This window comes from Phoxinus phoxinus (assembly GCF_949152265.1).
Source record: "Phoxinus phoxinus genome assembly, chromosome: 4".
NCBI lineage: Eukaryota > Metazoa > Chordata > Actinopteri > Cypriniformes > Leuciscidae > Phoxinus > Phoxinus phoxinus.
In genome coordinates this window covers 9152539-9178614 of record NC_136879.1, presented here as the reverse complement: position 1 = coordinate 9178614, position 26076 = coordinate 9152539, and the positions used below count along the sequence as shown (strand labels likewise).

The 26076-nt window shown below is 40.3% G+C and overlaps 1 protein-coding gene across 2 annotated transcripts; it reads left to right on the top strand.

The window, feature by feature from the left end:
• Positions 1-3202: 3202 nt before the first annotated feature.
• LOC306997621 (uncharacterized protein) lies at positions 3203-8348 on the top strand. Of its 2 annotated transcripts, XM_079610981.1 has the most exons (11): positions 3203-4448; positions 4569-4886; positions 5366-5454; positions 5575-5635; positions 6137-6254; positions 6403-6485; positions 6589-6706; positions 7057-7160; positions 7249-7447; positions 7601-7774; positions 7940-8348. In XM_079610981.1, the coding sequence occupies exons 2-9, from the start codon at positions 4623-4625 to the stop codon at positions 7300-7302; spliced, it is 891 nt and encodes a 296-aa protein (XP_079467107.1). In that variant the 5' UTR covers positions 3203-4448; positions 4569-4622; the 3' UTR covers positions 7303-7447; positions 7601-7774; positions 7940-8348. The 2 variants fall into 2 exon arrangements, with proteins under 2 accessions (XP_079467107.1, XP_079467108.1); XM_079610982.1 differs by having other exon boundaries at positions 3282-4448; positions 4569-5635; positions 6403-6490.
• Positions 8349-26076: the final 17728 nt, after the last annotated feature.

Here is a 26076-nt window from a genome sequence, read left to right as displayed (position 1 = left end):
AGCCCTAATCCCTAGCGATTATTTTTTCGATGCATCGATTAATCTAACGATTCATTTTTCCAGTCCAATTCGATTATCGATTATCATCGCATTAATTGCCTAATAGCAATTTATACATGTTGATTTACATATCTGAATGGAAATTTTTTTTTTTCTATGTATCCACCTCAGCCTACAGGCTATGCCCATTGATTAAATATCAACAAGTAGGCTAATCAAATCATATGGGTGTAACATAAACGTCACTTGCGCAGTTGCGGCATGACAGTGAACACAGTTACATTTAGGGACTATTACGGGCACCAATATTCTGTTTAAAACCGGAAAATTCCTGGCATGTGCTCACTTAGAGGATGGATACTCGACCCGATCATCAGGTCACATCAGTGCGATGAAGGCATTGCACATTTTAAATTTAAAACAGCTTATTATGTAGGTAGCCAATGTGCCTGATGCTTTCACTTAAGGAAAATGTTCGTTTTTGTGATTAAAATACTTAAAATATTACCATAACATCTGTCTTCCTGTGCGGAAATTTGTTTATGTAGCCGTGACAATGAAACACGTGCATGCGCGCCTGTGTTAAGAGCGCTAGATGCTCTGTGCGCTCTGATCCTGTTGACATTTCCGAATGCCTTCCTACAGTTGCTTAATAAAAGCACGCATTCCACACAAACAAACGTAGATGTGTCATTAGTATGAGAAAAAAAATAGGATTTTAACTGTCGTCTGGGACATAAATATTTTCATGCCTGTCGGACTCGGACAGAAAAATTCGGCCCCATTCCGCACTTTATGCTCAGTGACCCATTGACGACAATCAATGAAGAAATAACATTACAACCATTTGTTGACTTAAGTTGCTTAAAGGGATACTCTACCGTTTTTTCATATTAAACTATGTTATTCCCTTAACTAAGACGAGTTGATACATACCTCTCTCGTCTCAGTGCGTGCACTTAATCGCTCTGGCGCGCCGCGACACTTTGATTGCACAGTTCATTCAATAGGGGCCAAGCAGAGAAGCTACCAAACACCTCCACGTTTTCCCTATTTAAATACAGTTACTCAAGTAGTGTAATTCGACCTAGGACGGTGACGCAAAACAAAACGTTGTGCTTTTCTAAGCGTGTAAAATGGATAACTATATTGTATGGCGGAATACCGTAGCAAGTGCTTGGGAGTACTTCGACTTGGCGCAGTAATATCTTCACTCGTGAAAAATCCTCTCACCGGCCCCGCTCCCTCTCCCCGAAGATATTACTCTGCCAAGTCGAAGTGAGGTATGTATCAACTCGTCTTAGTTAAGGGAATAACATAGTTTAATATGAAAAAACGGTAGAGTATCCCTTTAAGCATGTCATTTCATACATGACTTTATTACATATAGTAATTAGTTAATAATTGATGTATATATATCTATGTGACGAATCGACGCGCATATTTTGCGTCAACGTCAGCCCTAGTTCAAGTGACAATTTAGACGTGATAGACGCGAATTTGATGCTCTATTCGTGTTTGGTGTGAACGCATTATAAGGATTTAAGCGAGTCAGACAAACCAAATTGTGGTTGCTAGACGACTGGTTCAGAATATCTCTAATACTGCATTGCTGTTTTGGCAGCAAAAGGGGGACCAAAACAATATTAGGAAGGTGGTGATAATGTTATGCCTGATCAGTGTATATATATCACTTATGTCTAAACACAAAATATGTCATACTTAACTATATAATATACTATATATAAAATACTTAGAAACAAATGTCAAGCTTTATTGAAACATTAGTATCCACAGGAGTAAATCACGCACATCTTATTTTCAAATACGGGTGCTGGATCACAAGTATGATCCATGTAGTAGTAAGTAAGTAACAGATCCGCACACCGAATAAGCTCCCATGCACAACATTTTTATTAGTGACGTTTCGGGCCTCACATGGCCCTTCCTCAGACATTATTGAAACATTAGCCCGCTGATTGATGCATTTTGCAAAAGCTGATATGGCGAGTTCGGAAGCAGGGTTGCCAGGTCCCAGAAATATTTCCAGCCCAATGACAACTCAAAACCCGCCCAAATGGAATGAAAACTAGCCCAATTTTCCAGTGTCCAATCAGATTAGACAACGGCTGGATTCCCACAAAGGGCCTTAAAATAAATGTATATATGTATAAGTTTAAGTTAAAAGTTTTGCCATTTTGCCTTACACAAATTCTTAATATTCTTAATATCACACACTGTGTGTGTTTTTTTTATACACAATCTCATACAATAAAGGTAAAATAATGTCCTCTCTGATATTTTCTGACCCTAGTCAGTATTACTAACTTGTACTAACTTTTTCTCTTCTCAGCACTTCTTTTCTCTCCAGATCTGAGGTTGTTCTGTTTACACACAAGCATCAATATTACAATTAACTCACTGTTAAATTAAATTAACATACACTGGGTTTTATCAATATTATTACCAATATGCTTACTGGGTGAACTTGAACACTTGTCCATTTGTTTTTGTTGTTGTTTGTCTTCTCTTTTTCCAGAAATTTTCACAACATAATCTTAGATGGTCTAACTGTGCAGCCTCATTTTGATTACAGCTTTGAACAGAATATACAATCTCAGGGCTGTTTTATTTTACATTATTTCTTGCAAAGGAACTGCCGGTGTCAAATAATATTCTGGCATTTCATCTTCATTTATATATTGCTTTTAACAATGTAGATAGTTTCAAAGCTGCTTTACAGTGATACACGTATAATTTAAGGTAACAGATTTTTTTTGGCTTTATAGCGGTTCTTGAATAATGTTATTTTCCAGCTAAAGTTAGTTTTGATTGATTCACTTCCGTCGAAAGGATAATTTGTTATTAAATTAAATTAATATTTGAGAAAGGAGATTTTTTTTATGTTTTTCGGTCGCAGCATGAGCTAGATCACTGTGGTGAGCTCTTACTTCACATTTGCAATATCCACTCCTTAATCCTTTCTCTGTCTCCCATTCTTTGCGATAGGCTACTTCTTTCCATACTTTCCCCATTTACCTGACATTTTAGAAGGCTGCTTATTCATCCACGGACAACCGAACCGACGCTTCTACAACGCTCTCATGTGAGTGAGGTGATGGTGCTTGATTTGTGATGTTGAGTCAAAAGCACATGTGACGCGCTTACTCGCGTCTCGCGAGCAGCAGCGGTTGTTGCCAAGTATTCATTCCCGGGATCAAAACCCACTAATAAAAGGTTCCCTTTTCATTTTATCTTTGTCAACATTTTTTTTTTTTTGCGGCCGCGGTACATTATAAATGTAGCCCAAAAAAACGCAACCCACGACTCCGTAATTTTTCCCGCAACTTTTTTAAAATAGCCCAATTGTGCGGGAAAACCGCACAACTACTTGTCCACTACTTATCACTGTGATATCTTATCTACCTGTCCATTACTTACCCCCGTGAGCTGGGCACCAGCGCCAGAAAGAGGTGAGCCCCGATCCACCTACTCGCCTGTGATCCCTACCTGTCCACTACTTACCACTGTGAGTCTGGCACCAGCGCCAGAAAGAGGGGAGCCCCGACCCACCTACTCGCCTGTGATATCTACCTGTCCATCACTTACCACTGTGAGCTTGTCACTAGCGCCGGAAGGAAGTGAGCCCCGACCACCTACTCCCCTGTGAGACTCACCTGTCCAATACTTACCACTGTGAGTATGGCACCAGCGCCAGAAGGAGGTGAGCCCCGACCCACCTACTCACCTGTGTGATACACACCCGTCCATTACTGGTCACGGTGTCGCCTGGACTCCTGGGAAGAAGAAGGGAGAGAAGATTTTAGTTAGGATTTTCAAATTACTTTTAACTTCAAATAAACTTGGTATTTCTTTTATCTCTGCCTCTGACTCGTCCCTGACACGCTCCTCAAGGTGGTCCTGGTTCAGGGGTGGGTGTAGTCTAGCTTGGCCCATCCCGACCTGTGACATTTACCTCTTGAATTAGATGATACTGATGAAACTGTGGTAGAATGCGAAGAAGAAGATGTCCTTTCAAATTCCCATCATCCTAACACTACTAGTGAAGGTTAGTTCCTTTTTTTGTTCTTACATGCCAACAGGGAGACTACTTGTCACTATGGTATAGTATAAAAAAACAGGAACAAAAAAGTGGCATAAAAACAATGCATTGTCTTTGCTTTAAAAGATGATTACATTACATCAATTAAGGACTAACACATTTTATCTGTCTAACAGAGCTAGAACTTCCTATTCCTCCAAGGAAGCTGGGAAAACATCAAGAGAGAGAGTTTCCAGTATGCTCAGGAAATGAAAGCTCACCATCATCTACTTTATCCAGGCGATCAAGCTCTGGCTCACCATTTCCACTCATTGGGGGAAAGCACAGGGTTGGCGATCCCCTTGCCCCCGACTTCAGACTACCCTTAAATCAAAGGGTTCTTCAGGTCCTTAATTAAATTTGATAATTTTTTTTATTATTTTGTTTAAAATAAATGATTTTTCAAAATCTGTCCTTAACTTAATAATTTGTCTTAAGCTGTAAATTTACTCTCTGATTCTTGTAGCCCCCCGGCAAATTCAGGAGCCCATCTCAGAAAAGCAGACGAGACCACCTACTCATGGAGGACCATCTCTCCAAACAGAACAAAGGGCCTTTCTCAATCTGTGTTCTTGTCTGTACTTGTGTTCTTGTGAAACATCATCTTTTGTGGCCCAAGTACTGTCCCAATACACAAGTTTGCATTATGGCAAGAACGGTTAAAAATCCTGGAAGTGTTCTTGACACGTCCATTTTACCGAGGCTGCATCGGTTGGTAACTTGTGTGAACTTGACGGCAGAAATATCCCAGCATTCATTCCGGATTTGGAGGAAGGAGAGGCAGGTCAATACAGAAAGTAGTTTTTCTACAATTTCGTACGCTATTTCATCACTAAATTCACATCTGAGGACATTTGATGCGAGAAATCACCTGTGTAGATTTTAAATATTGGCACTTTTACGAAAATTTATGCCGAATCGAAAATGTGCTCAAACGTTTTCGGAAGTGAGAATCTCCATAAGCACCTGCGGGTGTTAAGTTAGCTTGCGAGCCAACCGGCCAGTCTGCTGACAGACTCGTTTTACCCCACAGTCAAGAGACCATTGCCTTTTACCGGCGTTTTTCCCCGCCGTTGGCTAGTGATGTATACTCAAACAAACAACAGAAGCAGAATGAAAGGAGACAGGCGTTGCTTTATTGTTATGAATATACATTACATTGTAGTGTACATTTGTAGAGTAATCCCTTGAGCTGAGGGTAGGCTTGGGCGATAAAGCCTGGCTGTTATTGTCAATAATTCTCATTATGTTTGGGTCCTGCAGACAGCGTTTGTGCGGGGGTATTATTGCGCAATACCAGCAAGAACACATCGTCTCAAACTGTCAGCAGCGGTCTGTGTGCTCGTCACCATGTGAGTTCATTCTTCCTAAAACAACTAGGAAGAGCGTTCTCCCCAAGAACACAAGTCCGTTCTTTGCATTCTTGGTTTTGAGAAACACCCACAGTCACACACCCCTCCCCTCCTCTCAAGTCTCCAGAGAACGTCTCCATGTGAACGTGTTCGACGCGACGTTGAAGCAAGTTCGCAAAAGGTTGATATCTCATGAACACCTTTACACAATCACTTACACAATCACACACATAAAAAGTGGTATACAAATATTTTATATTGAGAAACAGAACAACTACATCTCTGGAGCAACGCGTTTTTCTCAAGATCAATAACAAATTATTGCTTTAGTAAAACCATCTCTCTCTTTCTCACCCATGCACATTTGTTCACAAACACACACACACGTCATATACACAGTCACACAGGGACGGTCACGGGACACAAGTTTATTTTTATTAGTCATGTTCTTGTAGACTTGTACATTTTATGAAATGGTTTTATTGTTGAATAAATTTTCTTAAATTGTATGATGTTTTTGTTGAGTTATTATTACACAATAATTTTTCTGACCTCTTTGAATCTTGCCCCGTTTACTATTGCTATTTAATTGAATTATTGATAATGGGAATGCACAATTTATATCTTTGCAAAACTGAGATTGGTGCATCCCTAACCAATAACTTTTTCACACATTTGTTAGATTGTCTGGAGTGGTAGGAATCAGGAGGGTGCTGGCACAACTGCAGGGGAAGAGGTGGAAATGGTGAACAGTTTCCTCTCTCGTTGTGCCCTCACAACCAAGTACATGACCAAATATGGTATGTGATCCTACTTTATTACATTAATAAAAATGATTTGTTCTTTCAGTAGTCTTTCATTCATTATATAAAAATACAGAAGATAAACCTTTATTTTAATTAAATTTGAATAAGCCGCCCAGTAACATATGAATATGTTTTCAAAAAGCTCGCAATGACATGCTGACTGTACATGCAATTGGGTGGAATAGACGCAAGCATGGTGGCCTTCATCTTGCATTGTCCAACATGTTAAGGTATTGACATATTACACAGAATTATCCATATTACACAGAATAAAAATCTGGTCCAAGATGGCAAAGGCAATTGTTTGTTGTTTGCATTTTTATTGTAGACCGTCCGAAAGGCTGAGGCTGAGTCCCAGAGGCTGGAGAACTTGAGCTGTGAACTTGGGTGTCCTGAGAACATGGTGCAGCAGTGGGTACATGACGTCAGACAGTGGGCCACTGATGGTACAGTATTGACGTTATAAATAATAGGCTATTTACAGTTACAGCATAGTGTGCTCGACAGTGTTGAGGACGTGTTACTGTAATCGCATTACTTTCTTCAGTAACACATTAGGGTTCCAAATTAATATCATGTGTAAGGTGTTTTAGCCACTGTGGCAAACTGCACATACAGCATAGTGCTAGTGATGCACTGTCAGGTAAAGTTGTGGTTTCTATGCCTGTACCTTACTCAGGCTGAAACGGCTCTGCCCCAAATGCCTTATAACCAACAATTCAGTAACTCAGCTTTTAGAAATGTAAACTGACCTTTCCAGAGTGGTTATTTATTCATGCTTTTGTCTCCTCCCAAGATTCTATAGATGCCAGACAGGATGACCAACATATCCTTCAGCGGTCGATAGAGCACATATGTCTGGGTGTCTATCAAAAAAAGCAAGTCTTTATAATCAGACAGGTATGTTGTTGACTTATCTATTGTATTTACATGACTTGTGATCTCTTGTCTGGATTTTATGTTTCTGTCATATGTTTGGAAATTATAGACAGCAACAAGATTCGACAAATACGGCGACGGAAATTGGGGGACGAGAAAATAACTCTTTGAAGCAATCAAACGATACAATGAGCAGGTGCCAGAGGAGGAGGGCATAAATGAGCAGATGGTGGAGAGCCGACTCTCTATGGTGGGCCATGCCAGTGGGGAGGACAGTCTAATATGGCCATGGGAGGTTCACAGCACTGGTATGGAACAACTTCTGTGAGGGAGAGGGATTAGGTTTGAGACATGATGTTGATCAAACAGATGTTGAAGCAGCTTAATGGGCATGTATGCTATACAACTATATTGCAGCTTACAGGTCAATCCTGTTGACTGGCTCATTTGTATGTCTTTAGAATCCACAAACTTCCTCACTAAGAAGAAGATCTTCGATGCATTCATGTCAAAGATGCGGCTGCAAGAAGAGAAGATCCTAATTCTTAGGGAGATGAGACAGCACTGCACCTACCTCAGAGGGCTGGCTGATGGCATTAGGAAGCTGATTGCAGAAATGTCTGGAGGAAACCTTGGTAAGAACATGGGGATAACACTATGGAGTTATAATGTTAACATGTTATAATGCTGTTCAGAGATGGAAATGTATGGCTGCTATCTTAACTGGGTCTGGCTCTAAACGGGTAAGAATTAATGTGTTCCATTAATGTGTGGCTTTTTCGTTTTATATTTCCTCCTAGGCAGTTTAACTGACGAGGGGCATTGTGGGCTACATTGTCTTCTACCGGAAAGGCTTGCTGATGTGGAGGAGAAGATTCAAGTCGTTTCCTCAAGATACAGCTTGGCTTTAGGACCTCTATTCCCTGAAGACTGGTCGAAGGAGATACTGGATGAGAGTAAAGGACTTGAATACGAGAGCTCAGAGGACAGTGATTTGGAAGATGTCTAATTTGTGAATTTACATGTTTTTTTTTGTTTTTTTTTTGGGTGGTTTTGGACTATATCTATTTCAATAGATGGCCTCCCTCATTTATTTTACTTAAATACCATTGCCTTTTTTGTGATGAGTAAACTAGCAAAATTATTTCAGTGTCAGATGAAGTGTACCCACCCACCAGCCCTGTAACTGGTCAAACTGATGTACTTGGTACTGACTGTATAAATAAAAGCTGATGTAGTGTTCTTTCTGCTGTTATGCTTTATCTGCTCTGTATGCTAGGCTTAATTGTTCCTGTTGCACCACATTCTCACAGTCATATTCTGACTGAGTTGTTGAATGACTACCACCAAGACTACTTTATGGATATTATAGTGTAGCAAGTGGCTCAATTTTAAAGACTACGCCACCCCAGGTTAACGGGGAAAAACAACCAAAATAAAGCACACAAACACGTTCCACCTAGGAAGGCAAGAGGCATGGGCTTCCGTACAAAATTGTCTTTTATTAAAGCTAAAAGTTGATCAACAATGATTGAAATCAATAATTCACATGAGTCATGATTGAAGTGAACAAAGCAAAGAAATAAACCTTTCACAGATTCACAATAAATCTTCACAAAACACCTTCACAGGGGCTGAGGCTTCCGGTCAGGAGCAGGCTAGTGTGCTGGCAGCAAGTCTACAAGAAGCACGCCAACTCAACGTACACCCACCAAATTCACTGCAAATAGCCAAAAATAGTGACACGACAATAATGAAACTGCAATAACACTCTTAGTGAAGCAAAACCTGCAATGCGACCGGAAAGTCCTCAGCTCCTAAATCCAGGAAAGGAAAGAAAAATAAAAGATAATTAATAAACTAGACAATTTAAATAAACAAAAGAAACAACAAAATAAACAAGGTTAATTTACTGACTAACAATTTACAATGCACCCCAAAATAAACAAAATATAAATACACTAAACACTCACATTCACGTTCAAACAAAACAAACATATATACCGTGACCGCGGCAGAAACTCAGACCAAATACAGAGTTAACTGCAGTAACACCTGTGAGGTGATTTCAGGCCACAAATCACAGCCACTCCGAATCAAAATAATAACTAGAAAACAAATATACCAAACACACAAAAAAGTAAAAGAATGCCAACTAATAATAAGAAACAAAATAATCCTTCAAGCCCGCATAGACATACTTGACTTGAACGTAACGGTGTGTAGAAAGCAGCAGCGTGGCTTTAAAGAGCGAGTGCGGAGAGAGAGAGCGCGCGCGCGCTGTTCAATGTGACTGCTCACTTAGCCCGCTTTAGCCCGCTTTAACGTCCATGAAGACCTTCAAAACAGTAAACAAGAAAGTTTACGACTAACAAAGTTGTCGACCAGTTACCCACCCAATAATACAATGAAGTACTATCCCAGTTTACCTACCAGAGAATACGATAAAGTTACACTTAATATAACAAGAGGTTCATTTAACAGCCTTGTTGACTGCAACAGCTGGTGTTCCGATCAGTTAAGCTGCGATGCCACACCGATGGAAGCCCTGAAGGCACACCGTACTGAAACAAATTGTCACAACCCAAGTCAGGACAAAAAGAAAAACTTCCCACTACGCCCCAAGATGATACCAAGCCTACCTGGGAGTAAGCAGCAACCAACGCGCACAAACCCTCAGCAACCCAGTGGCACACTCAATCTGTGGTTACGACGGAAGGGGCAGGCTTTCAACCATGACGCACCCCAGGAGGCATGAATGAACGGTTTATATCCCCCAATGGGCGATTGCTCATTGGCCACGTACCAAATAGTACTGACGTCACATGACTTCACTACAATAGCAACTACATTAGGCCACATTTACACATAGCCGGGTATTTAGAGAAACGAATATTTCTCCCCCTCCGTTTTCAATAATAACATCGTGCACACAACCCGCATAAATACGCCGTCGAGCGCCTTTATAACTATGCCAAACCTATGGGCGGCAGTGTAGGGAGAAGGATAAAGCCATGCAAGCCAATCAGAATCCTCAGAATCGACAAGAGAGAACCTAAAACCCTGTTTCTCCCAGTTGACACGACAACATATAACCGGCGTTTTCAGAAATCTCCACTTTGGCCGGAGTTTTTAGAAATGATCGTTTTCTGGGATAAAAACGGTATCATTATTATAGAGGAAATGTGTGCATGGGACATTTATTGATACAGGGGTTGGTAACAAATTTGATTTGTGAAATTTGAGACCCCTAGCTGGTTCTGTTCACAGAAGGCAGAGCCACAAATCTGAAAAATTTGATTTGGGGTGTAAACGGGTCTATGATTGAGTGAGGTGTGATTTCAACTTGCTCCCTTGTTTTGTATCATATGTAATTGTTTAATGTAACGTCTCATTGTTCTGTTAGAAGTTAGAAATGGTAAACCTAGGTTTAATACCCATAAAATGCATATGGTTCAAACAGGCCTTTGTATTGGTCACACCAGATAATATGGACTGCCTTTGCCATCTTTAAAATATGCCATTCAAGATAACAAGGAACTTTTAAATTCAACAAACAAGTGTGTCTTCATGCTCTATATCACATATGTTTCCATTGCTGATATGAGGCCTGTCTGACCCATGCAGTTCATAGGCACGATATTAAGCTTAGACCTAGGATTGACATTTCTAACAAGAAGACCTCATAGAATGATGCAATTTGCTATATAATGTCCCACTATGATGTAAAGTAAAGGAGAGATGTGCAGTTACACCTTGCACACTCTCAGACTCTGTAGCACCCCCTAGGAATGTAATGTTCCCACTCTTTGGTCCTGCCTCCTCGCAACACACATCCAGGTAGAGGTCTCAAATTTGACAAATAATTGTGTCTTTATGTCCTGTATAACACGTTTCATAGGCTGGTATGTGAAGAAATTACTGACATGACCCTTAAGACCCACAAGAGATTTGACCCTTATATTGAGGTCACACAATGTTTATTTTTCTTAGCTTAACAACCACTGTACCTGCATGATAGTTTTAAAGTTCAGCCACATACAAGTTGACACAGCAGGTGATAGTCAAATTAGATAAATTAGTACAACACACATGTAAGAATCATAAAGAGAAGTATGGATGTTTTCATGGTTTCTGCATTCTTTCACTGCAAGTCCAGGTTCATCCAAGTCATTGCTCCAGACAGGTACCCAAAAACAGCTTTAATGTGTGATGACTCCTCCGTCACAGATGCAGGGTTGCCAACTTCGGGACTTTGGCTGGAGTGAGACTCTGCAAAATTTCAGTGCGCACGAGCGGAGAAATTTTTTGGTAACCCTAAACCTAATTTAAAAAATGTCAGTCCTTGTTTACTTAGTATAAACCCTGATTTATACATAAAAAATATATATAAAAAATCTAATAGAATGGAAACGCTTTTTCAAAATGTACAATTAATTTATTGATTGCACTATAAAAAATAAAGATAGAGGTGATTAAATAACAAACATGTAAAACATCAACATCAAAACAATAAGAAATCTCAAAACAAAAGGGACACATAATAGTTACTCCACCTCCCCAGAAAACCACAACACACGTTTCAAACATTAGGCCTGTTGTGCCACAGTGGCAGTTTGGCTGCTTCACTGCCTCTGCAGGAGCTCGTATCTGAAGCAGGGTTCAAGGCTGCTCATTGTCATTGATGACAGGGTGCGATCAAGTGACAGTCTGTTCCTGGTGTCAGTCTTGTTTAGGCCAATAACTGAAAAGGTTCGCTTAGCATCCGCATTTGAGCAATGTTGGGTAAGTTACTTTAAAAAAGTAATTAGAGTTACTTCTCACAGAGTTAGTAATTGAATTACATCATTACAAAAGTAACTAATTACCAGGGAAAGTAACTATTGCGTTACTTAAAAAAAAAACAGCTCCAATATTAAATATTTTAAATGAATGCAATGGACACTAAATAGAACAAATTATTATTATAAAACATTGTATACACAAAAAAGTGCTCTCAATATAATACTGAACAATGTAGCCTACCAATAATAATAATAATATCTTGGGGTTTTATTTTTATAACCTAAGGAGAACGTCATCATCAGAGGTTATTAGCCAACTTCTAGTCGTGTTTGTTGTGTTCACAGCCGGTCAAACAAAGATGTTTTCTTTGAACGTTCCCTGCAGGTTATTTTGGAGTTTTATTTTATAACCATGTAAACGAATTAAAACGCTGCAGATTATACCAATAGACTACAGAGATGATCATAATGCGGAAATGTATATTAAATTGATGACTATATTATGGTCGGACACACTCGATCTCACTCGCGCACTGTCGAGCGCGCTCTCGGACAACGGTACTCTCGGCACACAGACTGATTAGGCAAGGCTACGTCTGTACTGACAAGGCACATTATTTTATTAACTGCTTACCTTAATTGTCATGCAAACTTTCAAACGCGCATCAGCGGCTCCGACTCCGAACCTATGCTCCGAACTCTCTCTGAACTTCTCACACGCAACTGACGTATCAGGTGCAAAGGTTTTCAGCGAATCAACGATCAGAGAATACTGCTGTGAGAACGTTGTCGGCAGATGTTACAGCTGTGGGCTCCTCTCCTGTCATTAATACACTGTGGTCTCGTCTATAGTCATCAATAGAAAACGAACGTATTGAGAGGGGAGAAAAATGGATTTTGGCGTGACATTTCTTGCCTGTGCGTGAGAGCGTGAGATTGATGCTGAAAGCGTGAGAGTCACGCCAGATGCGTGAGAGTTGGCAACCCTGCAGATGTTGACAGAATGTGTTGTATGTGAAATTGCATAAAAGATTGAGTCCAACGAAGACATTTGGCATTGTAACAACTGTTTATTAAAACACACACACACTACATAAGGAAGGAATCCTCCTCCACCCAGGTGCTTCTCCATTTTTTCCCCACTGAAATGAAAAAAGAGAACATATGTATGTTATGTGTAACAAGTACTTATTTTAAGAGTTCAAGAACTTACAAAACTACTTTAAAAAAAATGTGTTGTCATTTGACACCGTCATGCTCAAATTTTCTTTTGGCTTTTGTGCCATAACAAATGTGTTATATAAACACTCAGTTATAGCAGCCAGAGGAAAAACTGGTGTTATAAAGTCAAGGGTCAAGTGACCAACTAAAGCAAACACTGACCACTATCATGGTGTCTTTAAATGAAACTCAATAAATAATCTTCATCTAAACCTCTGCTCATTCATTTTACAATAACAACTTCTGTAGAAGCATGGCAGAAATCAAATCAATCTGGTTAGTAATAAGTGAAGCTGGTAATGCTGTTTGTGGAGTTGTTTAATCCTCCTCTGGTGAGATCTTCAGAGATTTAATGTCTTCTTTTATCTTCAGTTGATTTAATTTAAGACTGTGTCTGAAGTCAGTTGTAGTTCTTGTGTTCCTCTTTCCTTCAGTGATTCTGCTTGTTAACAGCAGGTGTTCATCACTAATGCTCAATCATCTCGTAATTAATCACTTAAATAATCACTTAATTTCTTGACTGCAATATCTACTTTTAGGCCCCGTTTACACGATGGGAAAACGCAGATATTTCTCTGCGTTTTGGCCTGTCATTTACACGAAAACGCCGTTTTTATCCCAGAAAACGATCATTTCTAAAAACTCCGGCCAAAGTGGAGATTTCTGAAAACGCCAGTTATATGTTGTCGTGTCAACTGGGAGAAACGGGGTTTTAGGTTCTCTCTTGTCGATTCTGAGGATTCTGATTGGCTTGCATGGCTTTATCCTTCTCCCTACACTGCCGCCCATAGGTTTAGCATAGTTATGATGGTGCTCAACGGCGTATTTATGCGGGTTGTGTGCACGATGTTATTATTGAAAACGGAGGGGGAGAAATATTCGTTTCTTTAAATACCCGGCTATGTGTAAATGTGGCCTTAGTGAACTCAACTGAAATAATTGCAGAGTACTCATAACTATTGTTTTTATAAACTTAAATGAATTGAGGCAATCGGTTTCCTCAAATGTAATGAGTTAGCTTAACTCATTGGATTTGACTTTGTGTGTGATATTGTGAGCTAGCAGGAACTGCAAGTGCTCTGAGTTCATTTAAAGTTTGTTATTTCACTGTTTTAGTCAAGAAAACGAAGTTTCAGCTATATACAGTATTAAATGCAGTGTAAAATGTATTTGTGTATTAAGAAATATTATTGTTTTAGTGAACTCGATTAAAATAAGTTCAGAGTACTCATAACTATTGTTTTTTATAAACTTAAATTAATTGAGGCAATCGGTTTCCTCAAATAAAATGACTTAGCTTAACTTGTTGGGTTTTACAGTGCATAAGAACTATTTCGCTGCAATAACAGTCTTTAGAATTTTGGGATCAGCAAGTAGAAGCTTTACACGGTGATTTTAATTACACGGTGAATTAAGAAGATCTTTACTTAATTATGATGAGCTACGGTCAATAAGTGTAAACCTAAAACTAAAAAATACAGGTGTTTAATTACTTATGTATGCAAGCCAAAAAAAAAAAAAAAAAAAAGTCTGTATGGTGGGATGAAGTGTTATTATTTTTCTGGGCCTGGGCCCATGTCTCTGATTTCAAATCAAATCTTTCTATTTTTTTTTTTCAAACGCAGATTGTGGGGCTGCGCCGCTTTGCAGTACTTGCACGTCTTGCAAGCCACATTGAGTGGCATAGAACAAGACGCACATTTCTTTGTAGTTGAACCAGGTCCTGGCATATCTGTTTGGAAAGAGACATAAACAAATGGGTTTCACAATAATAATACAATGAAATGATGTAAAAGTTGCCTATTTTTTCTGGTCTTTGGCTGGTTAGTCACTAACATCAGGGCACGGTGTCAGGGCACAGCGGGGATGATTAGAATGATTACTCCGTTCTCCGTACTTTAAACAATGGTCAAATTTTCTGGGGTAGGGTCTTAGCCACAAAAAATACGTTCTGGTAGCGATTTCCCATACATTGCCATTTCTTGTACACACCTGTACACATTCCTCTATATACGACATTGGTTCCTAAAGTGTAGGGTGGTTGAGGGTGAAAATACAGAATGAGAACACTAGCCTATCCTATTTGATGAGTTTATAGCCTACTTTATACTTATAATATGGTCAGGGCATTATATATAATATGGTCAGGGATTATTTCACGTCTTGTCGTGATACCGGGTTGCTCTCTCTGCTCGTTCGTGAAAACCCCTGTATCAGTCGGCCTATGTAGCTTAGGTGCATGGCAATGGAACTTTGGAAACCACTGTCGATTAATCCACAATATTAAACGACGCATTAAACAATTCACACGTCACCTTTATGTAACAGACAAATAAACATATTTATGTAGATAAATGTGTCCCTTATTACTATGGAAAACCCTTCCACGTCGCAATTTGTTCCGTTTAAGAGGTGAATTCGTAGTGCAGCAGTTAAACTCCTGGCGGAAATAAGTGCCTTGGCACGACACCCTAGCCGAAAAAACACTGCTGACATTCACATGGACTTTCATCAGTATTTTTGCTTTTTTTAACTGTAAATGCAACAAGTGCAAACATTAAAATGCCACCAGCTGGTAAAAGCGGAGAAATGGGCATCTGACAGCTTTTTTTTATTAGTTTGCTAATAACTATGCCTGTTCGACTAACAAGTTCACAACCAAATCCTTCTAAATAATTCAAGTCAACCACTCAAAATAAGCTAAACATATGCATGATATTTACTTAATAAATGAAACTCGTCTGTTCAACGCCATGCTTTAACCAGGTTTAATTACCAAAGCTGTACAGCTAAGTTAACGTTACCTCACTGATTTAAGTTAACGTACATTCGCTAAAAGCTAGTTCCTGGCCTCTTAACTAATACTTTCCAAAAAAGCTTTTGGTTAACATACATCATGCGGTAAAATCATCCCCTGTTTATTATACATTGAGGGAGATTCTTACCTGTCTTTTGTCCACACGACACCGTAATACGTAATGGATCCAACGGACAGCAGACTCAAAGGCGGCAAAGTTGTTGCTGGGCAAACTTATTTCGCTCGGTGATGGGGGTGGAGCTTTCCGAATGTGCACAGAGTGCACACTGCTTACTTTAGGGTTTGAACATTTTGTGGGGAAACCTGTAGCAAACTTGTCTGTTGAAAGTCGTATAGTGCTTAAGACCACTATTAAATAGCTATGGCTTCTAAATAGCTTAATAGTCTAATAAAATTCTTATAAAATGTGGACCTAGCACAGTGGCTATTGTTAAAAATAGCATCCATGTCTGACATAATCAATTTTGAATATCTTAGGAGTGGAGCCCAGCAGGAGCCCACTTAGTTTTTAGCCCATCTACTGCCCATGTGGGGCCCAACAACAAAGCCCACTCTGAGCCCATGCCCAGCCGAAGCCCAACTAGCCCATGTGAGGCCCGCGTGGGCCCCAATTAGACGTGTTTGCAGGGTCACGTCACTTTTTTAAAATCCCCACCAGCGCGAATTATGAGTCCCGCAAACGCGGCGCAGAGGAGCTTGTATGTAATCGGCGGACAAATGGCTCCTTAGTTTCGAAATGGTTTGGGTACAAGGTGATAGCGTTGAAAATAAAGGCGTTTGTCTAGCATTAGTAGCTAATTTGAAACATTGCCGCGGCTCATTTAAGAAAATGACAGCTCCGAACCGAAGAGACGCCGCTTTAGTTTGAGGTAGTGCTAACAATAATAAAGAAAGATGATGATCATCATCACCTTATCTTTTACCACTGAAATTTAGATGTAATGTATTTTCATATTTAAGCACTGTATCACACAAGTTGCAACTTACATCTGTGTCATTCTGTTTGGTGAAATGGTCCCACACTCTACTTTTCCTCGCACGCTTCCTCCTGTCGTCTGCCCTGGCTCTAACCTCGAGTGTTTTAGCCTGTAGTCTTTACTTTTCGCAAACCTTTTGAGCGTGCAAACCCAAACGCTGTGACCTCGCGCCAAATGTTTTTATTGGTTTATTAAGTACAAACGGGCGAGTTATGAAAAATTGAGTGAGAGGGATTTGTTCACTTCACACAAAAAGATATTGGAATGAGATGGCTAACTGTAGTAGCGTTTAGTCCACTGTCTATAATAGCCTAATTTAGAGATCACTTTTTTTTTTTTAAACCGACTACCAACAACTTAGATCGGTTAACGTTGATACGGTCAACAATCGGTCAAACGGTCATTGGTTAACATCCCTACTTGATAATATTTCTTACTATGATTATCATTGGTTTGAATACATTAGAATTCCAAAGAAAAGTCCTAGAGATGCTGGTGGAAATCTGTGAGGATATAAGATCGATTAAAGGACAAGTTCGGTATTTTACACTTAAAGCCCTGTTTACAGATCGTATCTGATGAAATAGAACGGTTAAGATTAAACTTTGGACAGATGCTGCTGTCGCGAGAATTTTAGGTTTATATCGCTTTCCCCCCTCACCCCCACAATGGTTGTCTATGGCCACTGGAAGATTCCTTCCTAAAACACATTAAACTTTCGTTTACAAAGACGTGAAACTCACCGAGTGGCCAGGGGTGTTCACTGATACGGTCCCCAAAAAAATCGCTGAAAAAGATGCATTCCAACAGGTTTTATCGTAGTTTTTGTCCAACTCCATGACTTGTATTGAATGTGCTGTGTGAGGTGCGGTATTACTCCGCCGCTTGAGTGTCTATTATTCAAGCTCTCAACGGAAGAATCACGGGTGTGACACGTTTGGCAAAATAGGTCCTAAATAAACCTAAAATTCTCGCGACAGGAGCATGTGTCCAAATTTTAATCTTAACCGTTCTATTTCATCAGATACGATCTGTAAACAGGGCTTTAAGTGTAAAATACCGAACTTGTCCTTTAAGAAGGAGAGGGGAGCAGAAATGGGTAGTGACTCAAGACTTCCGGCATAGGCGTCAACAGTGGAGGAGCTCAATTTAATTGACAGATCCCTCAACTGCCTGGAGGAAAAGCAGAGACTGGTAAGGACATACATGTAGTCATACCAGCATGATGCAATTTTTATTGAAGTGTTTCAATCCCAGTGTGACTTGCAACAGTCATGGGGATACACTGTTAACCTTTTTTGTGGTTAAACTAAAATACTGTTCCTCTAATTTCAGATTAATGGCTTGTCCAATGTTGGGGGTGTCCATTTGAAGGACAATGTTAAAAGGGTCATGGAGAAGTAAGTTTTTATATTAGCTCTTGGCAGAATCATGTGCCATTTCATCTGGCACTTGATGTTGTCATGAAGTTGATGAAGTTGTCTGTCTATCTATCCATCCATAAATCCGTCCGTCTTTCTATTTAATTATAGATGTGTGTGATGACTAATTTGACAGTCGTTTAAGTAAGGAATAATTGACGACAGGCCGTTGAATTATTATAAAAATAATGCACACCCGAGGTGGTAATGCGGTCACGACGCGAAGCGGAGTGGCCGTTACACCTCGGGTGTGCATTATTTTTATAATAATTCAACGGTCTGGAGTCAATTATTCCGCTTATACTACAGTTACCACACCTCGAAATATTGTTCAGATGATGTATTTCAAGACGTTTGTAAAGTTTTTTTCATTAAAACGCTCTTGTATGTAGGACTAATTCCTTGCGCATCTAAACTGCATGCTCCGTTGCTAATTCCAAAACGTCATTTTAGAGTTAGTAACGGAGGTCTGAGCCGCTGATAGCAGACTAAAGGCCACTTAATGCTGGACACACGTAACGACTAGAAACATTCTCAGACTGTGAATGCAGCAGATTTTAAACACCGCTGTGAACACAGACTGAACGCGCTGAACACGCGTGCATGCAGATAAGTATCAACTTACATTCATAACCGGCCTTAGGCTACAGTAAGTGTGTCCCCGGCTTTATGCAGTTATTAATGCAGTTATGAGAGAGAAAGAAGCATTCGCGTCAATATTATTTATTTATTTATTTATTCAATTCGTTTTAATTAATTCGTTCATTCTTTTTTTTCTATTAGTGACAGACTAGCCTAATAAATGAAACACAAAGCCCTTTTAACAAGTATAGGCCAATCAATAATTTTTTATTTGTTATATTATCTGCAGCAGGACTATCAATTTATTGAAATATTATTTTAAATTTTCTATTGATTATATATAGAACTATATATACTTTATTTATTAAAATTAAACTGCATATTTCCATTGATTGTGAAGTTAGACATTGGAAATTGCAGATCGAGCGCATGTGGCTGCAGTTTTCTTGTTATGAATTGTATTATATTTTCCGTTATTACAGTTGACTACGCGAAGTGATATGGAACTGTAATACGGTTAAGACCTGCCGGAACTACTTTAGCCGTGCGGTTCCCTGAATATAATTGCACACCTCAGAACGTTCGTCAACCAATCAGATTCAAGCATTCAACGGCCCTGTAGTATAAACAGAAGTTTAGAAACCGACTAGTTTAAAATTAACAAACCCCTGCAGTAAAAATAGGAACACTATTTGTACATTTGATTCAAATAAAATACTAAATTTACTAATCCAATATGCAATATCCAAATATGATATTAATTATTTACAGATTTTTCTGCCAACAGTAGAACCAGTGTGACATCTGCATTAGATATGACAAACCTACTAAACTATAACAACCGTTTCATAATGTATTGTATATAATTAATTATTTGGACATTAAAATCCTCTTCCCTTTGTATCCACAGATTGATGACAAATGAGGTAATGGCCAGTTTTAATATGAAGGGGGGGAAGGGGAAGCTTGCTTTCACCAAGCTCCATCTCTACAATGTTGTCACAGGTAAAAAAATAAAATAAAAACCTATAAAAACAGTAGCCACATAGTACCTTTCCGTTTGACATCTTTAATTTTTCAGAACTCTAACTTAGGGGTAGGCAATCTGACGATTTTATATCGTGATCGACATTCTACTTTTCAAGCGAATTGCAGGAATTCAGTCCTTGTAACAGCAGGACTTTTATTTTGACGACACGCCAGACGTTTATTTATTTTTATGGGTGGCCCTGAGCACACAGCGCTTCTATTCTTCATCTTCATTAGTTTGTGGTCTCTGTTTTAACAGTTTTGTCTAATACGTTACTGAATAGAACCTGTTGTTCGATAGAACAAAGAAAGTAAACAGTATACGAAAAAGTATTATAGTGTTTGCTCTTATATTACTAGTAACAGAAAGGCAAACACTATTAATAATTTCTCATTTACCATGAGAATTCAGTAAATATACGCATTTATATAATTCAAACAAATCTTTGTTACAATCTAAAATAAGGCTGTTTAATGTAGACATTTTTTTCTATTTTAAAAAAAAATCAATATTCCAGTCTGAATATTCTTGATAGTGCATCTCAAAATTGGGAAGATCACGATTAAGTTCATGGATCGTGATTGTTTCTTTTAAGATCGTGATATGCAATGTTGGTAAGATCGCCCACCCGTACTCATTACATTCATTCTGATGTCTTTTAAATGTTAATTTAGCTTAAGGCCCCGTTTACACGATGGGAAAACGCAGATATTTCTCTGCGTTTTGGCCTGTCATTTACACGAAAACGCCGTTTTTATCCCAGAAAACGATCATTTCTAAAAACTCCGGCCAAAGTGGAGATTTCTGAAAACGCCGGTTATATGTTGTCGTGTCAACTGGGAGAAACGGGGTTTTAGGTTCTCTCTTGTCGATTCTGAGGACTCTGATTGGCTTGCATGGCTTTATCCTTCTCCCTACACTGCCGCCCATAGGTTTAGCATAGTTATAAAGGCGCTCGACGGCGTATTTATGCGGGTTGTGTGCACGATGTTATTATTGAAAACGGAGGGGGAGAAATATTCGTTTCTCTAAATACCCGGCTATGTGTAAATGTGGCCTAAGACACTCTGTAAAAACACTTAGCACACTCTCCTCCTGGCTCTTTGCAGAGGAGGCATGGCTTTGGAGACGCTCCCCCCTGCGCAAAGTTACCTCCAGATGACGTAGTTTCAACGGTGTGCTTGTCCGTCCTATGTCGGTATCAGGAGGGTGCAGACTGTGACGCCAATCAACGTATTTTTCCGACGTCTACCGAACTTCCTGTATGGACTTCCACAGGACTTCTGTTTAAGGGCTAAATGTAGTCCAGCTATGGTCGTTGTGGACGTCTCATTTTGGTCCCCTATGGGTGCAGACTGTAACGCCAGACGACGTCTTTTTTTGTCGTCTAATGATCGTCCTGTATTAACGACCAGAGGACCTCTGTGTAAGGGCTAATTGTACTCCAAATGTGGTCATTGTGGACGTCCCATGTTGATACTTTAACGGTGCAGACTGTGACGCCAAATGGCGTCTTAGTTAGTCGTCCAACAAACGTCCTGTATTAACGTCCATATAATTTCTGTATAAGGGCTAATTATACTCCAAATGTGGTCATTGTGGACGTCACATTTTGATACCTTAAAGGTGAAGACTGTGACGCCAAACGACGTCTTATTTAGTCGTCAAACAAACGTCCTGTATTAACGTCCATATAATTTCTGTATAAGGGCTAATTATACTCCAAATGTGGTCATTGTGGACGTCACATTTTTATACCTTAAAGGTGAAGACTGTGACGCCAAACGACGTCTTATTTAGTCGTCCAACAAACGTCCTGTATTAACGTCCGTAGAATTTCTATAAGGGCTAATTATACTCCAAATGTGGTCATTGTGGACGTCACATTTTTATACCTTAAAGGTGAAGACTGTGACGCCAAACGACGTCTTATTTAGTCGTCCAACAAACGTCCTGTATTAACGTCCGTAGAATTTCTATAAGGGCTAATTATACTCCAAATGTGGTCATTGTGGACGTCACATTTTTATACCTTAAAGGTGAAGACTGTGACGCCAAACGACGTCTTATTTAGTCGTCCAACAAACGTCCTGTATTAACGTCCATATAATTTCTGTATAAGGGCTAATTATACTCCAAATGTTGAGCTGAATCTCAGGAATGAGTCACAAAGAAATACATTTCCCAGAGTGCACCAGCAGCAGCAAACCAGCTGCTTGTCATTGTCACTGATTTGGCGCACCTGTTAAGGCATTGAGTTCCTCAGTCATTCAGACAAACACACCTCAGAGAGAAGACACTCCAAGTTCACTCGTAGGTTCAGTCCAAAGACGCCAATGGTTGGTTGTAATGTTTATTTATTTTCATGGTGTTTGAAATAATGGTTTTCCATTTAAAAGGCTTAAGTAGTTAATTCATCATTAATTCATTTTAAAATGTTGAAATTTATAGGTTGCTATTGTAACTGTCTGCTATTGTAACTATGTGTACTATTGTAACTGTGTTCTCTGTCTTTAAAGGTTTACAACCTAATTCACTGAACAGATAAATCAGCTGACAAAGAACCAGAAAAAATAAAAGTGATTTGAGTTGGAAATTTGAGTTGTCCTTGTGTCCTTTGGACGTTGAACAAGAGGAGGAACTTGACAGTTGTAAACCAAGCGGAGCGGCCTGGCCCTGAGGATAAACGGCTTCAGATCAAGAAATAAGCTGTTGACGCAGAGAAAGTCAAGATGGCGGAAGATGTCCTGGGGAAGTCGGTCCAGCAGCTCAAAAGGGAGAGGACCACTGCAAAAAGCAGCTTCACCAGACAAGCCAACTTCATTTCAAGAGAAGCAAGCAGCATGCTTCAAGTGGAGTTAAAGGAGGAATTCTCTAAGCTTTCAGACTGTTTCAGAAAGATGCTCGATGCCAATGATGACTACAGGATTGGACTGGAGGCTGACATTAAGACTGAGGATAAGGAAGCAGGTCTTGATGAACAGCAAGAGGTCGACATTGATAGATCTGTTAAGGAAGGTGAAACAAAGTTGGCGGAGATAAGAAACATTGTTCAAACAAACCTGTGGTCGAGGTATGGAAGGAGTGAACTTCTTGTGGCAATCCTGGAAGCAGAAAAAGGCAATGATAAAGCGGCTGATGTGCCTGTGGAAAGTGCCAATTTGGAGGGCTATGAAGTGCACCTCGCTCTCTTGGACAAGAGAATAAAGGAGGCCATCTCAGCAATGTCTACATGGGAGAGATGGATCCCTGTAGAATTAAAGGACGAATTAGATGGAAGAGTCAAGGACGTAAGAGCATCCTACTACAGGCTTGAGGTAAGGAAAGCTGAATTTGCCACTGCACGGACGATCAATGGGCAAGGCACAAGACCACTACTACCCCTACCAGCAACACCCACTCCAATAGTGAGAATCAAGCCAACCTCTCTACCTATTTTCAATGGAAGCAAGAGAGAATATCACAGAAGGAGGAAAGACTGGGAAAGCCTGCAAAGGCAGGGAGAGCCATCCGGATCAACTGAAGTTAAGAAAATTCAACTCTTGGAGGGTGTGGATGACAAAATCTCAAAAGACCTCAGACTTTCAACCTACACCACTGCCAAAGACATGTTCAGAGTCCTGGAGAACAGATATGGCAACAAGTCAACCATCACAGTGGAAATCCTTGAAGAGCTGGAGAAGATGCCACATGTGAGAGGGAACCAGCCAAGAAAGGTCATTGACCTCATACAGACAGTGGAGAAGGCCCTAGCAGATCTTACAGAGTTAGGAAACTCTGGAGCCATAAATAACCCACTGGTAATTAAAACCATTGAAAGCAAATTGCCTGACTTTATTAAAAGAGATTGGGTGATGTTCATGGTTGAACCCAGAAACAATGTCACATCAGACAACCACTTTGTCATGCTCTTGAAGTTCCTGAAAAGTCAAGAAGAAATACTGGAGAGACTCGAACAGCTCAGAACTGTGGAGAAGGTGGAGAAATCAGATCGTTCAGACAAGTATGACCGAAATATCGCCTCAACAAAAACCACAAAGAAAGAAGAGTTTGATGAAGTATGTGGTGTCTGTGGTGATGGAGGGCACAACAACAAAATATTCTTCTGTAGAAAGTTCAAAAGACTTAAGCTATCAGAAAAGAGAGCTGTATTGAGAAAGCTGGGAGCATGCAGAAAATGTCTCGGATGCCATGATGAAGATGGATACTGCAGAGACACTTTCCTATGCAGAAATAAAGACTGTAAAAGGGAAGGTGGTGCCCCAGACCACCATTTTTTCCTCTGCCCAAAGGGAGATGTTAGAAGAGGGGAAGAGAGAAAGCGTGGAAAAGACGGCAAAGGTGAAAGCAAACTAACGGAGGAACAACAGGACATCTTGTCTGAACTTTCTCCAGAAATGGCAGATCGATGCAGAAAGGCTTTCACCAACACCAACAGAACCGCAGTGACACTCGATGCTTCAGGCCAGTCTGAGCTACTGCAGAGGAATGGGCTCTCTGAACTTCCTGTCATCATGATGTTGATGCAAGTCACTGCAAACGCAGGGCAGAAGATTGGGACTTTAATTGACCTTGCTTCAGATACGAACTACATCACCCATAAGGCTGCTGAAAGACTGAGGTTAAGGCATGAGAAGATAACTTTAGTTGTGCATGGGGTTGGTGGTATGGCTATGGAAGTGAACACACGAAGGTATCTCCTCAAAGTCAGAGTAAAGACCCCTAAAGGAACTGAGAGAGCTCATGAAATGGTCTGCTACGGCTTAGATGAAATCGCCAGAGTGCATCAAGTAATTGAACCTGAGAAGTTGAGAAAATTCTTCCCAGAAGTCGAACTTAAAGAATTGGAAAGGCCAGAAGAGGTTGAACTTCTCATTAGCCACCGAGAGGGAAGACTCGCTCCCCAGAGGGTAAAAATCATTGGAGACCTCGTCTTGTGGGAGGGACCATTGGGAAAGACAGTGGGTGGAGCACATCCCGACTTATTTGAAGAAGTGGAGGTTGCAGCATATGAGTCCAGAACACACTTTGCTCGCTCCATGAGGACAGCAGCTGTCAAATATCAAGAAATCACAAGTCCAACAACTGACACAGCCCAGCTACAGCAAGAGGATGTGGCTCAGACCAGATTTACAGCTGTCAGTAACCATGAGTTCCTTGAGTGGTGGCACTGGGACAGCATCGGAGCTGCATGTGACCCAAGATGTGGAGGATGCCGATGTGGAAACTGTCCACCAGGAGGAAAAGAAATGACCCTGGCAGAGGAGAGGGAACTGGAGATCATAAAAGGAGGCCTCACCTACAAGAAGGGGGATGTTCACACACCAGCTCCACATTGGGATGCAAAGTATCCTTGGACCGTAGATCCAGCCTCTCTCCCAAACAACAAAGGTGCAGTCCAGGCTTGTTTCTTAAGGATGGAGAAGCAACTAAGCAGAGAGCCAGACTGGAAAGTCGCATATGCTACCCAGATCCATGAAATGATCGAACGAGGCGCAGCCATAAAACTCACCAACAAAATCATAGACGAGTGGAACGGACCAGTGTGGTACGTAAGCCACCTGGTGGCACCAAACCCTCATTTGGTGACAACACCAATTCGTATTGTATGGAATAGTAGCCAGAGATACAAAGGCGTAGGTATGAATGATCTTCTTCTGAAGGGACCAGACGTTCTCAACCCTATCAGAGCTGTCCTGCTGAGGTTCAGAGAAGGGACGTATGCATCTCTAGGAGACATCAAAAAGATGTATAACTCTGTATGGCTGGAGGAGCGTGAGATGCATCTTCACAGGTTCCTCTGGAGCAGGGATGCTCAACTTCAGTCCTGGAGGGCCACTGTCCTGCAGAGTTTAGCTCCAACCCTAATTAAACACACCTGAACAAGCTAATCAATGTTTTCAGGATTACTAGAAAAGAGCTTTTGTCAGGGTTGAAGCTAAACTCTGTAGGACAGTGGCCCTCCAGGACCGAAGTTGAACATCCCTGCTCTGGAGGGACAGCCTAGATGAAGAGATAGGTGAATATGCAATCACCAGAGTCAACATTGGGGACAGACCTGCTGGTTGCATAGCTCAGTTGGCTATGAGGGAGACGGCACGCCT

Excerpts from the sequence above, each read along its gene's own strand:
- LOC306997621 (XM_079610981.1), top strand. The coding sequence starts at position 4,623 with ATGGAGGACCATCTCTCCAAACAGAACAAAGGGCCTTTCTCAATCTGT. Across the intron at positions 5,455-5,574 it reads GTCTGTGTGCTCGTCACCAT|TCTCCAGAGAACGTCTCCAT; the intron begins GTGAGTTCATTC and ends CCTCCTCTCAAG. Across the intron at positions 6,707-7,056 it reads CAGACAGTGGGCCACTGATG|ATTCTATAGATGCCAGACAG; the intron begins GTACAGTATTGA and ends TCTCCTCCCAAG.